Source organism: Glycine max, chromosome 13 (genome assembly GCF_000004515.6).
Source record: "Glycine max cultivar Williams 82 chromosome 13, Glycine_max_v4.0, whole genome shotgun sequence".
In the NCBI taxonomy this organism is placed as follows: domain Eukaryota; kingdom Viridiplantae; phylum Streptophyta; class Magnoliopsida; order Fabales; family Fabaceae; genus Glycine; species Glycine max.
The window spans coordinates 40,262,388-40,275,762 of record NC_038249.2 but is presented as its reverse complement, the minus strand read 5'-3'; the positions used below and the strand labels follow the sequence as shown (position 1 = coordinate 40,275,762).

Here is a 13,375-nt window from a genome sequence, read left to right as displayed (position 1 = left end):
ATGAAGAGGGTAGTTGAGGACAATTAAGAGAAAGAAAGAAAGATATTAAGAACTATAACATCTATAGCAATGCAAGCAAATTACTTTGCTTACACATACATACATCTCATCATCTCACTGTTAAAGGCTTCATGCATAGGAAGAGATTATTGAAATTTCTTGAGTTTGTCTCTGACTTTAGAACTTTTATGTCGCTGGTAATATTATGTTGAACAAGAAAAATGTTTGATGCACATTCCAAATGCTATCCAATATTTGGAAAGAAACAAAATATAAATATGATTGATAAAATTTATGATAAGATAGAAAGAAAAAAATAAAAAGAAATAAGAGATATTCATCAGACTTTTAAAACAAAAGGTTGGTAACATATGATTAGTGGTTGAATAATTACTAAACTAGACATCAACAATGCAACTTTGTGAAAGCTGAAACTTGATGGCGGGACCGGCGAATCCAACGGCGTCGTCCCGATCGCTGGCGACCCTGAGGTATGCCGGACAGTTGACATTAATATGGTAATTTCCGGAAACCCAAGTTCCAACCTTCCACTTCACTCTTCCGCTGACTTTGACGTTAACCAGAATTCCTCCGGAGGTTCTGTCCTGCTGGAGGATCTGGAGAGTGAAAGAGGAGACGGGGACGGCGGAGGCGTAGAGGTAGGGGGACCAGACGGCGGTTTCTCGGTGGCCCTGGTAGGTGGCGGGGAGGGAGGTGGCGATGGAGAGCTGCTGGCCGCGGTAGGCGGAGTAGGTGTCAAGTTTGGTGTAGATGACTCCGATGCGGTGGTTGGGGTTGAAGGAAGCGAGGGTGACTTGCAAGGTGAGGGTGAGGGTGTTGGGGGTTGGATTGATGGGGGAAGGGGTGGGGCCGGAGGAGGAGAGGTTGAAGGCGTAGACGGTGGCGTCTTGGAGGATGAAGAGGGGTTTGGTGGGGCGGAGGATGATCCAGATGAGGAAGATGAGGAGGAGGATGGAGCCGAGGATCGCCGCGAATAGGCAGCGGAGGAACTGACGGTTCTTCTCGTCGTGGTTGCCGCAGTCCTTGGTGCTCATGATGGCTAAGAATATAGTGTGTAGTGGGATATATATTCACCCTCAGGAGAATGTTTCTTATGTATTGGCACAACAATAATCTAAGGAGTGGCTACACAAACAAATGAAGGCAAATTCTTGCTATTAGGCAATACTTTATGTAGACAACTACATATATAATAGGCAATATACTATATACTATATATATATATATATAAAAAATTGATTTTATTTCTTTCAAAATTATTAAATGACATTATTCTATTCAATCAAATTAATATTAATTCTTATTAGGTAAACAAACTATATTTTATTTTTTTATTCTATTAAGATATTATATTTACAAAAAAAAATCGTAGGTCCTGATTTAATTTGTCAATTAAATCATAAAACCTTAAATAAATAGATTTTGATATATTTTATATAAGATGATAATCAATCATTCAAATTTACAATGTTATTTATAATTATGATAATTTTTTTATTGAAAACGTGACTCTCTTAATCCATTTTATAATTATGCAATATTATATTATGTTTTTTAGGTGATTCTACACCCCGTTCTCTTAATCCCTATTTGTTATAGTTCTCTAATTTTTTTAGTGCAGTTATTATATCCAACATATAATATATACAATGTTATATTATTGCACTGAATAACTTCAACAAATATTTTATTCTTTTATTGTTTTGGATTTATAATTATTTTTTAATATTTGTACAATAAATCATTATAAATAATAAATAATTACCTAATGATTCAGACCTTGGAATTCCAATTCTTCAATAATAGAAACTCTTTATTCTATGATTTTTTAATCAATCAAATAGATCATAATCTTATATCTATGCTGATTTTCTATAATAATCTAAGATTTTTTTTTAATAAGGAGTGATATTTAATATTAGAGTATTAAAAGTTTCTTATTAGTAGTATAAATGATACAAGATAAGTCTCTCCCTTGTTTGCTTCCCCAACTTGTTCCTCCCGTTCACGTCATGAAGGTCCTTTTGTTCTGCCATTCTCGTCCCCTCTGGCATGAGTCGCTACCAACCAAGCCGCACAACATCCAGAACCTAAGTCGAAATCCCCACCGGTCTGGTGCTACCTATTCACGATCGACGAGAACGCCGGTGCTAACCACAAATCTACGTTTTGAAATTGAAATTGCTCCGTTTCATTTTCTTCCTCCACCATCAGCACCGAAGGCCGCAGTGGTTCCTCCGCTTCTACCAGCGTCCCGGCGATGGCGTGTCGCAGTTGAAGCTGCTCGAAGAAGAGCACGATAGAGCGCCCGTCGTGGAACTGTCTTGCTCAATTAGGAACTGAGATGGCGAGATCGTAGAATTTCGACAGCTTGAGATTCGCATCAGAACCAATCTCCAAAAGATAACCGTTGATGAGTTTTTCAGCAAGCATCAGTGTCAGCGATCTCCGAGCGCGATCGTCGATTGCAGCAAAGTTTTGTTCTTTTTCCAATAAACGGAATCGATGTCATACAGAGTTAAGTTGATGTGGGAGAGGTAGCACTCTTTGCATTCGTAGTGGATAGAAAGAAGCAAACAAACATGAAGAAGTTGTAGAGGAATTATTTGGGGTAGAATCTATCATATTATTATTAACCTTAGATTAATCTACACCAATGTAACTTAATTTCTTTTATATATATATAATATTTATTTTATTTTTAATAGAACCTTAAATAAATTATAATACATATTATTCTATTATAAAATATATAAATGTAAAATTATTATATACTATATTTATTTTATTTGTGAGTTATTTAGATAATTAAGTGTAACTAAATTAATTGAATTTTAAGTTAATCTAATAACAAGAATAATAAAAATTAGAACATTCATATTTTATTGTTATTCTATTTTTTCGATTGATAATCAAAAGTACATTTTGTTATACGGAATTTTTATACTCACGAATTGATTAGCCTATAAATATATAATTGATTGATTACCTAAATATTCCATAATTGAATTCTTCAAATATTAACAAATATACATAAAGTGTTGATTTTAACGTGCTAGATTTTTAGACGGATTAATGATGAAATTTATGTGATTTTCCAATTTTGTTTTAAGTATTAATAACATGGATATAAAAAAAGAAACTAAATTAATTTTTTTTAAATAAAATCAAAAGAAAATATGTAAGACGTTATCAAAGTAAAATAAATTATACTTTAAACAATACATCAATAATAATAATTTTTTGAAACATGTGTATATAAAAATATATTTAAATATTTTTTTGACATACTAACATATATTAATTAAAATTTAAAATTCAAATTAATAATATATTCAAAATTTAAAATTCAAAATAATATAAAAAATTAATCCTGTAAATTATAAAATATAAATGTAATACCAGACATGAGAAATTAAGCTAATATAATTTACCTCTTCATAATTAAAATCCTCATATGTATAATTGGTAAGTTAGGAGTTCAGATGTCTGGCTAATTAATTAGTACTAGTTAGTAATATTAACGACATGTTCGAATTGAAGTTTATAAAATTATTTCAATAGTTGCTTTTTGAAATTGAATTTTCAAGCTAAATTTTTGTCTCAAATATATTTTTAATGAATGATTAAACATGATTTCAAATTTATTTTTTTCTGAAACATATTTTTAGATTCTTCTACCGGAAATCCAAACACTCCCTAAGGGTGTGTTCCTTTGTATAGAATTATAGTGAAAAAGAAAAAAAAATAAACAATAATATGGGATCTACATTTATGCACTCTACTTTAATTTAAAATTTTTATTATAATTTACTTTTTTTTTCACTCTACATAATGAACCTTAAGAGTGTGTTTGAAAAAAAAAATTAAAATAATATTAAATGAATCCAATCATCTAAAACAAACACACCATAAGTAAAATAGGTAGGATATTCATAAACAGATCTAATATGATATGGATTGAAAAAACTGATAAAAAACCAAAAACTTAATAAACTAAAAATGGAATGGATCAAAAAATTGAAAAAATAAATTTTTAATTGGATTGGATCAGATTTTTTATTTAATTTTAGAAATCGATCCAAATCAAGCCTATACATATCTATATATTTTTATTCATATATTTATAATATCGTTCCTTTCTATTTTTATTTCTCATATATTTATAAAATTCTCATAAAACTTATATTTATTTATAAAAAAAATATTTAATTAAAGATATTTTTACTAATTATTTGAGTTAAAATGCATAAATATTATATATATATATATATATATATATATATATATAATTATATAACAGTGTAAAAATCAATTACACTATTTATATATACACAATTTTCTCTAAAGTTAAATGCAAATTCATCCCCTTAGGTTTTTATAAACAGAGAAAGTAAAATGAAGCGTAATTTTATGATAATGCATAAAGTGAAAACTCCCCCAATAGGTTTATGTAATTAAAAATGTTAAATCGCCCCCTATTTGTATACTCAAGATAAGTGAAAAGTCTAATAATGTGTCCAAGGTCTTTTCCTATGTACACCTTAACGATCCATTAACACGGTGTCTTTTCCGAAGAAGCCATAAAGTTTGATAAGGTTATCTCTTATTTAATCACTTCCCCATTTCTTTTCGTTTTCCTACTCTTAATAATCTTTGAAATATATGAAAGGATTACGAAACCACTTGGTAAGAAGAACTTTCATCAAATTACTTCGCCCATATAAGTGTAATCAGCAAGTAAAGCCATTGGTTAAGTTCCTCCACTAACAAAGATATGATATGAGTATGTATATGGTGTTATATCATCTTAATATATAATATCATATTCACATTGACTATTATAGAACATGCTCCTCTATCTCTTTTTTTTCCCCACCCCCTTTATAGAACATCTTAATATATAATATCATATCCATTATTTCCTTCACATTGTTAAAGGAAAAAAAAAAAACAAAGAGTTAAGGGGAGAGTCAAATCAATGGATGTTCATTGAAATTTCCAGTCACATTCAAGTCCAGACCAATGTCACCGCTATTTGGAAGGGCACCCATTGGAGGGATATGCAACCTTTTCAACGGATGCTAGCAATTGTAATTTGTAGCCTTAAAGGGGGGCCTTTTTCCAACACATGATGAATGAAAGCGTGAACCCCCAAACTGTTTTGCTTTTTGAGATAGGATGTATTAGTGGATACTCTAACTCTAATATAGTAATCTCAGATTATTAATTAATTTGGTCCCTAACAAAATTTGATCAGATAGAGGTGGACAGAAAAACGAACTCGTGGGACCATGACAACCATAAGATGGTCCTTCGATTAGATTTCTTATTGTTATTTGAAGGTGGTTGGAGGTGGGTGATAGATAAGTTTGGGAAAACAACCACTTAGTCCCATATTTGCCTTATCTTTCAAGGTAGACATGTAGGCCTTTTGGAATTTTTGTACGCAAATAATCTCCTCCTAATGCATGGCCACTTTCTCCATGACTCGTTAATTTCCTCAATCGCTGTAATTTGATTTTCATGACGATATTATGGTCGATTGGTCGTTAACTTGACTATGCATGATTTTAAGATGGAAATCACGAATCACAATCAAAGCTCCCCTTTTCCTCGCAGGTGCATTGCATTGATTACTGATAGTTTGAGGAAGACTTTGAGAAGTTTAACATGCAACACGTTTAATTTGTTTACTATCTTGGTCTTCCACCGTATGTGACACGAACATAAACACCAGCCTTTCCAACATTGGTAGTGCATCAAGTAATTAGTTAAATTAATTTTTGAAATTATATACATATCAAACAATTTAATCTTTAAAATTGAGAAAATTCATATTAGGCTATGAAATTATCAGAAGTAATTAATTTTAATACAAAACATTTTTATAACATTAAGGATTAATAATTTAATATATTATTTTATTAGGTTAAAACAACATCATGAAAAGTACATGATGAAACATTTTAGTTCTTACCTGAGATATTTATAACTATTATAAAAGAAATAATTTTAATTAATGTTGGATTTTTTTGGATATTTTTATTCTCAGTTACATTCTTTAAAAAGTAAATCACTACATAAAAAAAAAAAAAAACAATACTACAATTAACTTTCAAGTCTAGTCCATACACGAAGTGTCTATTTCGTGTCTATTTTTCACAAGTATAGTCTTTTTAACAAGTGGGTTTTTATTCCTGAGATAGGCACCCAAGAAGTTAGAGGATTTCCTCCAGATTTTGTTGTCATGTTATCTTCAATTGAACCTTAAGAAAGTGAAAAAGTGTCAGTAGAATTTACTTTGGACCTTCGGTTTGCATATCCATTACATATATCAAGAGAAGGTTCTATTAGCATCCCCTTTTTTTCTCTTTACTCTTTATATCCTTTTATTTTCTCTTTTATGTTTGTACTCCTTCCGCATTTTTGTAATTTTTTTTGGCAAAAATACATTTTTTTCAAAATTTAATTTACAAGTTATACATTCGGAAAATTAGTTCAGTACATTTGCAACCTTTGGAAGAAAAAAAAAGATGAAATTCATTGGCGAAAACAGCACCGGTGAAGGACATGACAAAGGGAGATAATGCAGAAAAAACAAAGGAAGGAGAGGGACAGACAATGGGGTGCACCAGTGATGGAAGAGGTGTTCATGGAGAAGAAAGGAGAGGGAAGGGAGAAGGGTATTTTTGAAATTTATTATAAAAAAAAAAAGATGTAACAAAAATAGATGGGAAACTGCTTGGGGCTTGGCGCACCAGTTTTCTAAAATATCAAAAATGCCCTTATGGATATTTTCGGTTATAAATATCAAATTAACTTTTTCCTAAAATTACACTCCTTTAGTGTAACTTATTTTTGTTGGCGTCCTTTTGTGAGTGATTATTGTTGTCGATAATGTACCTGCATTTGTTTACGGATATACAATGAAATTTGGTGATTTTTCAATGTCGGAGAAGAAGAGGTGCATATTAAAAAATTTCAAAACATACGGATTGACAATCCATATGGTTCATACGGATTAATGTTTTGAATTTTTTTAAAAATTATAATTTTTTAGAATTTTTTATACATTTAATTCATTTACAAAATTTGATAATCAAACAAATTTGATATTAAATCAAATATTGTGTTTAAATATTTATTACAGTAATTAATAGTTAAAAAAATTTGATATTTAATTGAATGATATATTTAGATATTTATTATAACAATTAATAATTAAATAAATTCGGTATTTTTTTACATATGTAAATTTTTATTAAACCTATGACTTTTTATTTATAATTTATATATGTAAACAAATTAACTATTAGATAAAAATTAATTATCACAAAATTTATTATATAAATTTACATATGCATTAAATATATATTAGAAATTTTAGTGTTATATATAGTGACATTAATTAATTTATAACATAATTGGTCTATTAGATCAGTTGATTAGAGTGTTGTATTAATAACGCAAAAGTCATAGGTTCGATTCATGCTTGGACCATTAGCAATCTGTATTAGGCCTATAGATTATCAATCCGTATTGGGTTTATGATAGGGCAAAATCAGAATTTTACATGTTATGCTGGATGTACCAGCAAAAATGGTGGGTGTCTCTAGTAGATCCCAAATAGATGTAGCAAAGCAAAGGCCTGTATCAAGGCCTGGACCGAGGTACTTATGAGCCCACCCATTCGGGGGTAGTAATGGGGAATGCTTATGTCCGTTGTGAAGAAGATCAATGCATTATGCATGTAAAGGCAATTGCTTCCTGCGCTCTCCAAATTGATTCGGGAATGATTATTCCCAAAGCAATATAGGGAGTGAAGGAAGTAATTCTGGAAGTGCAGAAAAAAAAAATACTTGCACGTAAATCCACATTTAAACAAGCAGTGTATGTAGATCTGCTCACAGAAGGCCCATGTGCCTACTATTTTTTTTCATTACTTGTAGAAATTCTTGATTTTTGTGCTACCCCAAGAACAAGCCAAAATGATATGTTTTTACTTTTAAAATTACCTATTTTTTTCTTCAAAATATATATCATCTTTTAATACAAATAAATAAGTTAATCAACAAACGTGCAAATCAAATCCAAATTGCAAGCTTGGCAAACGGATCCTACTTAGGCCCACAATAACAAAACCAGTAGTTACTTTCTTAGTCCAAAACCCGAACCAACCTCAGTGTTATTTAGTGGAAAAGGATTCTCTCCATTTCTTTAATTTTTATGGTTTTGAAATAAATGGTACTCTCTATTTAATGTGTAGCGTGTCCATTTCATTTATTTTTTCAAAACTTTAATAATGAAAGAAAAGGAGAGAAAAAGGAAATGGAAGTGGATCTTGACTGACTCCTATTTAACACGATTTGAGTCAGGTTACACTCAGGCCTAGGCCTAGACATTAAACTCTCCATGATAATCCTCATAACAATCATTCAAACATTACACCTCCTTAAAAGTCACACCAAAACCTAACGGATTAGGCATATACTATACTCACTTGGATTGCCCCAAGTAAGAATCTCATGTCCTAAGTCCTTGAGATATACTATTATGGAAACAATACTAGAAAAAATGAACCAAAATCATTCGGAACGAACAAAATGTGGGAAGCTATTCGGGAATAAAGTAAAGGCAATCACATGATAACTTTTTTTTTTGAAGTGTGGCAATCACAAGATATCACTTTATGGATGAAAGTCGAAAGATTCCAATTGCCTACAATAAAATGGAGGAAAAGCAGATGACAGAGAAGGTACGAAACTTGAATCCATAACAAGTACCTTAGAAACAACCAAAACTAGCGTGCGTATACATGGCTAGGACATAATGAATTAAAGCCCAACCCAATTTGTACTATTCCAGCTTACTTTACCTATTAATGTGGCCATACATGCATGTGTAGTAAGCATTCTTTTATATTAATAAATGCGTCAAACGCCCCAATCAGACATCCAATAATTGCATGCACATGAGACAATTTTCAAACAACCGGCTAACCTTAAAAAATATTTTTTTTTAAACAATGAAAGGAAAAACCACCAATTGGCTGGTTTAGCAATTTACTTCATCATTTGCATTTTGCAGTTTTTTTTAATACGTATTTGATTTCAAATTAAAAAATTATTTATGAATCCATCATTGATTTTTAATATATTTTCATATATTTGATTTTATATCAGAAAAAAAATTAAAATTTATTATAAATCCAGAATTAATTTTGGATTAAAACTATTTTAAATAATTTCTGCATTATATTCAAAATTTTATACTGAATTTTACTCCTAACTTGATTTTATACTAAAAACATTCAAATATAAATCACATCACTTCAAAATCAATTTTAACCCCAATCAATTTTGCAAAATTAATTACATTCAAAATCAATTTTACCAATATCTTCAAACACACACTTAATCTCCACTTCCTAGTAAGTAACCCACTAACCCACAAGCCGATAAAAAATAAAACGAAAAACAAGTAACACACTAACCCACAAGCCGATAAAAAAATAAAATAAAAAACAAGTAACCCACAAACATTTGTGTTTCTTTTTTTAGTGTTTCATACATTGTACACAACGGTGGACAGAATATTCATGAGTGTAGAGTCCAGATGTTTTTATTAAAAAAAAATGGCATCTACCAAACCAAGTCAACTAACTGCAATCCGGCAGTAAAACTAAATGAACAAAGATTGAAGAATGACAATGCAACTGTTGATCATAAGTAACATCTATAGTGAATAATATAATAATCAAAATTCAAATAGCATATCTTTCTCCTCTTTCAAAATAAGACATAAATACAATATCAAATTAGCTACTGCCAAGGCCTCATTACCACAAGAAGGCAGGGTAGGACTACTGATGCAGCACGACAAGGAGCAAATTGCAAATTATAAATATAATTGATGCAGCACGCAATTATCGTCCATGGCAGTGTAGTTATATTTCTGTAAAAATTATATTTTATATTTAATCAATACGTATCTTAGTTTGTTTCACAGTACAAATTAAATTTGACAGTCAGGGGATTGATTTCCCTTTTTTAGACTCTGTATCAGACCACAGATTAATCTCAGATTCACCTTCATATATTTTCAAATTAGCTATCAAGTGCTATATGCGTGAAGAAAAAATAAACATGAAAAGTTCCAGCAAGATTTTTCTCATTCACCTCAACGCTTGCCTCAGTGGTATACACGAAATGTTAGAAGAATCTTTGAACAAAGTTAAAAGTATGACTTCATTTTCACAAAAAATACACAATAAATTTATATTCCAAACCAATGACCATGCACCAAGCACTGCCGGCTGTTGCCATATGGTCAAATCCAATGACAGCATTTCAGATTTTACAACAATCAAGACTCCTACAAGGTTTAGATTAACAGCAAGCCACTAGTACTCAACCAATATAAGCAAACATACACAAGTGACAGTCATCCCATTTGATAAGTGTCAAATCCATCCTATAGTGCTATTCAAACCCAAAACAGATCCCAAACATACTCCATTGACACCCCCATGGGCACCAACCTGTACCACTATCATCCAGCAGAGTGAAAGGACAACCCAAGTCATACCAGCCCTGCCAATAGCTAGCATGTAACTTGGAACAATTTTCGTCATCACCAATGCTTCAATACGATTTTATATGAATATGATCTGTTTTTACTGTATTAATTTATTAACAAGAATACAGGTGGCAGGGAAACAGCAAATTTGCCCCATTTAGAGTCATAATAAATTTCTTAAATAAGTACTCAATAGAGAAAAGGCCGTCGGTTTAGACATTGGATACTCAGAAATACTTCCAAAGACAGGACCTCCCCTAGTGCAACATATTTCTTTAAGATTTAAAAGGTATAAATGCCAAAGTTTTGGATCAATTCTACGTATAAATGTGCAACAGAAAAAGAAAAACAGGAGCCAAAAACCTTGTTTCTTTCAGAATACATTACTATGATAAACTGCATTTGTCATAATTTCATCAACCACCATCTCAGAAAGAATATCAAGGAACGGCCAAAAACCAGAACTAATGAACAACAAATTTATTTTGCTGGTTATTTATGAGTGTGACCAGACAGACAAGCTGTTAAGCATTCTGTGAATCTGTAGCAATAGACACCTCAACCCAAACAGGCAAAGACCCAATACAGCCATCAATTCAAAGAATACTAGATGACAGTCATGTTTTCGATTGAACAGCTTAACAAAGTTTGACTGCTCGAAGATTAATGAAACTGATTAGCTTTTTGTTATCGGTGACCAAAGATTATCTGTTGAAAAAGCTTCATTAATAGTTGGAAATTTTCAACTATTAAAATGAAACAATTTAAGATGTATGCGACAGCAAGACAATTGATGGTTACACAAAATAATTTACATGAAATCAGTATCTTCATAAGTATGGAGTTGACTAAGGGTTTGTAAATGAATGGTTGAGTAAGAAAGCCAACGAATGGTTTGTCACAATTTGAATAAATCTCGCCAACTATAAAAACCATAAACAAAAGCATCGGGTAGTATAGGTAGTTCTATCTTTCTCCTATGTTTAAAAAAAAAACCCCATTCATTTCTTTTCTGATTATTTTGAGAAAATACAAACAGCGACAATAGGATAAAGCCTTTTCCCAGTAGATGAGATCAACTCCATGTATCACATCATAACACCAGCTCGGTTAAAGACCAGAGTTTTCAGAACTATTATTTTTCAGACTAATTTTTAAATTAATATCTATGCACAGTGCATACTACCCAAACAATCAGTAGAATAAAGACCAGTCAACCAGTAAGTCAATGATATCCAAATAAATATTAATATCTGCCTCCTTTTTTGTCTCCATCTCCAATTAACATACAATTGCAAATTTTCCACTAACAAAGTTTCAAATCTCCACTGAGTGCTCTAGAAAGGCAAGCAAACAATATAAGGTTGCTGATAACTATATACAATCATATAAACTACCAACAAAATTCCATTGAAACCTAAACCAAATCGCATAAATATAAACCGTCGAAAGCATCAATTAACTATATATAATAAAATCAGAAAATTAAATTTCCCCCCATTACCAAACCTAGGGTTTTGAAAAACATCACCCTCAGAAAATTCACGTCCACACCTGACATTCCCGATCTCCGCCGACCAAATCACCGGAGCTGGACTTGGACGAGACGCCGACGGGTACTTTGCGGCACAGAACCTTGAGAACCCTCGTCCTGAACCTCCACGAGCCGGAGCGGAAAGAGGTGGCGGCGACGACCTGAACGTCGAAGAGGACCGAGCTGGCGTTCCTCTCGGCGTTGAGATTGTCGATCAGTTTGGGCTCGAGGTAGGTGCCGGCGGCGGTGAGGGTGGCATTGAGTGTGGTCTGGGACCTGGTGTCCTGCCTGAAGGGAGCGAGCTGAGACTCGGAGATGTAGTTTTGGCGGTAGAAGATGGAAGAGCGGAGGGCGTTGTAGGAGACGGTCATCTTCTTGTTGCCGTTGCGGACGAGGAAGGAGAGGTGCCACGTGGCGGAGAGGGATTGGGAGGTGCTGGAGAGGTTGGAAACGGAGAGGGAGTGGAGGGTGAAGTGGGGGAGGGAGGGGCGGAGGACGAGCCAGGTGATGATGAGGACGACGCCGAAGACGACGGCGAGGCAGATCATGGTGGCGAAGAAAGCGCGGAAGAAGGAGCGGGAGGCGTAGGAGCGAGGAGGAGGGTAAGTGGTGTTGTAGTATTGTTGTTGGGCAGCGTAGGGGTAGCCGGTGGCGATGGCGGCGGAGGCGGCGGGGGGAGGAGGCTGGCCGCCGTTTTGGTGGTAGAAGGGAGGAGGGGCGGGGCGAGAAGGGTCTTGCATAATAGTAAAGCGGTGTGTGTCTGTGGAATCAGCCAGAGAAAGGAAAGAGTGTGAAACGGGCATAGCTTTGGTGGGATTTATCATTTATGCCTCTCGCTTTTTTAGGCTCTTTAATTTTGGCTTTTTATAAAATGGGTTTTGGAATTTTTTTATTATTATTTTTTTACGCGTTGGAGAAAAGGAGAGGTTACGATTCATTGCTACCTTTTAATTCGTTCATTCTAAAGATCGTTTTTTATTTCCAAATAAAACCATGTTATAAGGATTAAAATTTAAACTATTATTTTTATCCTATCTTGTTATTTCCAACTCCGGCTCTCTCCTTTCAATAAAGATTACACTATACCGCCAACTAACATGATAGGATAAAAAATGATTCACCAAAAAAAAAACATAGGATAAGAAATGAGATAATATTATCATATTCTATTGATACATAAACATATATACATAATACTATAAAAAAATTAAATACTACAAACAGATAAAATCAATAAAA

General features: G+C 32.7%; 2 protein-coding genes across 2 annotated transcripts; both read right to left on the bottom strand.

Moving 5' to 3' along the window:
- Nucleotides 1-254: 254 nt before the first annotated feature.
- LOC100781210 (NDR1/HIN1-like protein 1) lies at nucleotides 255-1,194 on the bottom strand. Its single transcript, XM_003543372.5, has one exon. The coding sequence runs from the start codon at nucleotides 1,053-1,055 to the stop codon at nucleotides 399-401; it is 657 nt and encodes a 218-aa protein (XP_003543420.1). The 5' UTR covers nucleotides 1,056-1,194; the 3' UTR covers nucleotides 255-398.
- A 10,707-nt stretch (nucleotides 1,195-11,901) lies between these two features.
- On the bottom strand, nucleotides 11,902-13,070 carry LOC100780672 (NDR1/HIN1-like protein 10). The gene has a single exon (XM_003543371.5). It carries the CDS (start codon nucleotides 12,958-12,960, stop codon nucleotides 12,145-12,147), a length of 816 nt encoding a protein of 271 aa, XP_003543419.1. The 5' UTR covers nucleotides 12,961-13,070; the 3' UTR covers nucleotides 11,902-12,144.
- Nucleotides 13,071-13,375: the final 305 nt, after the last annotated feature.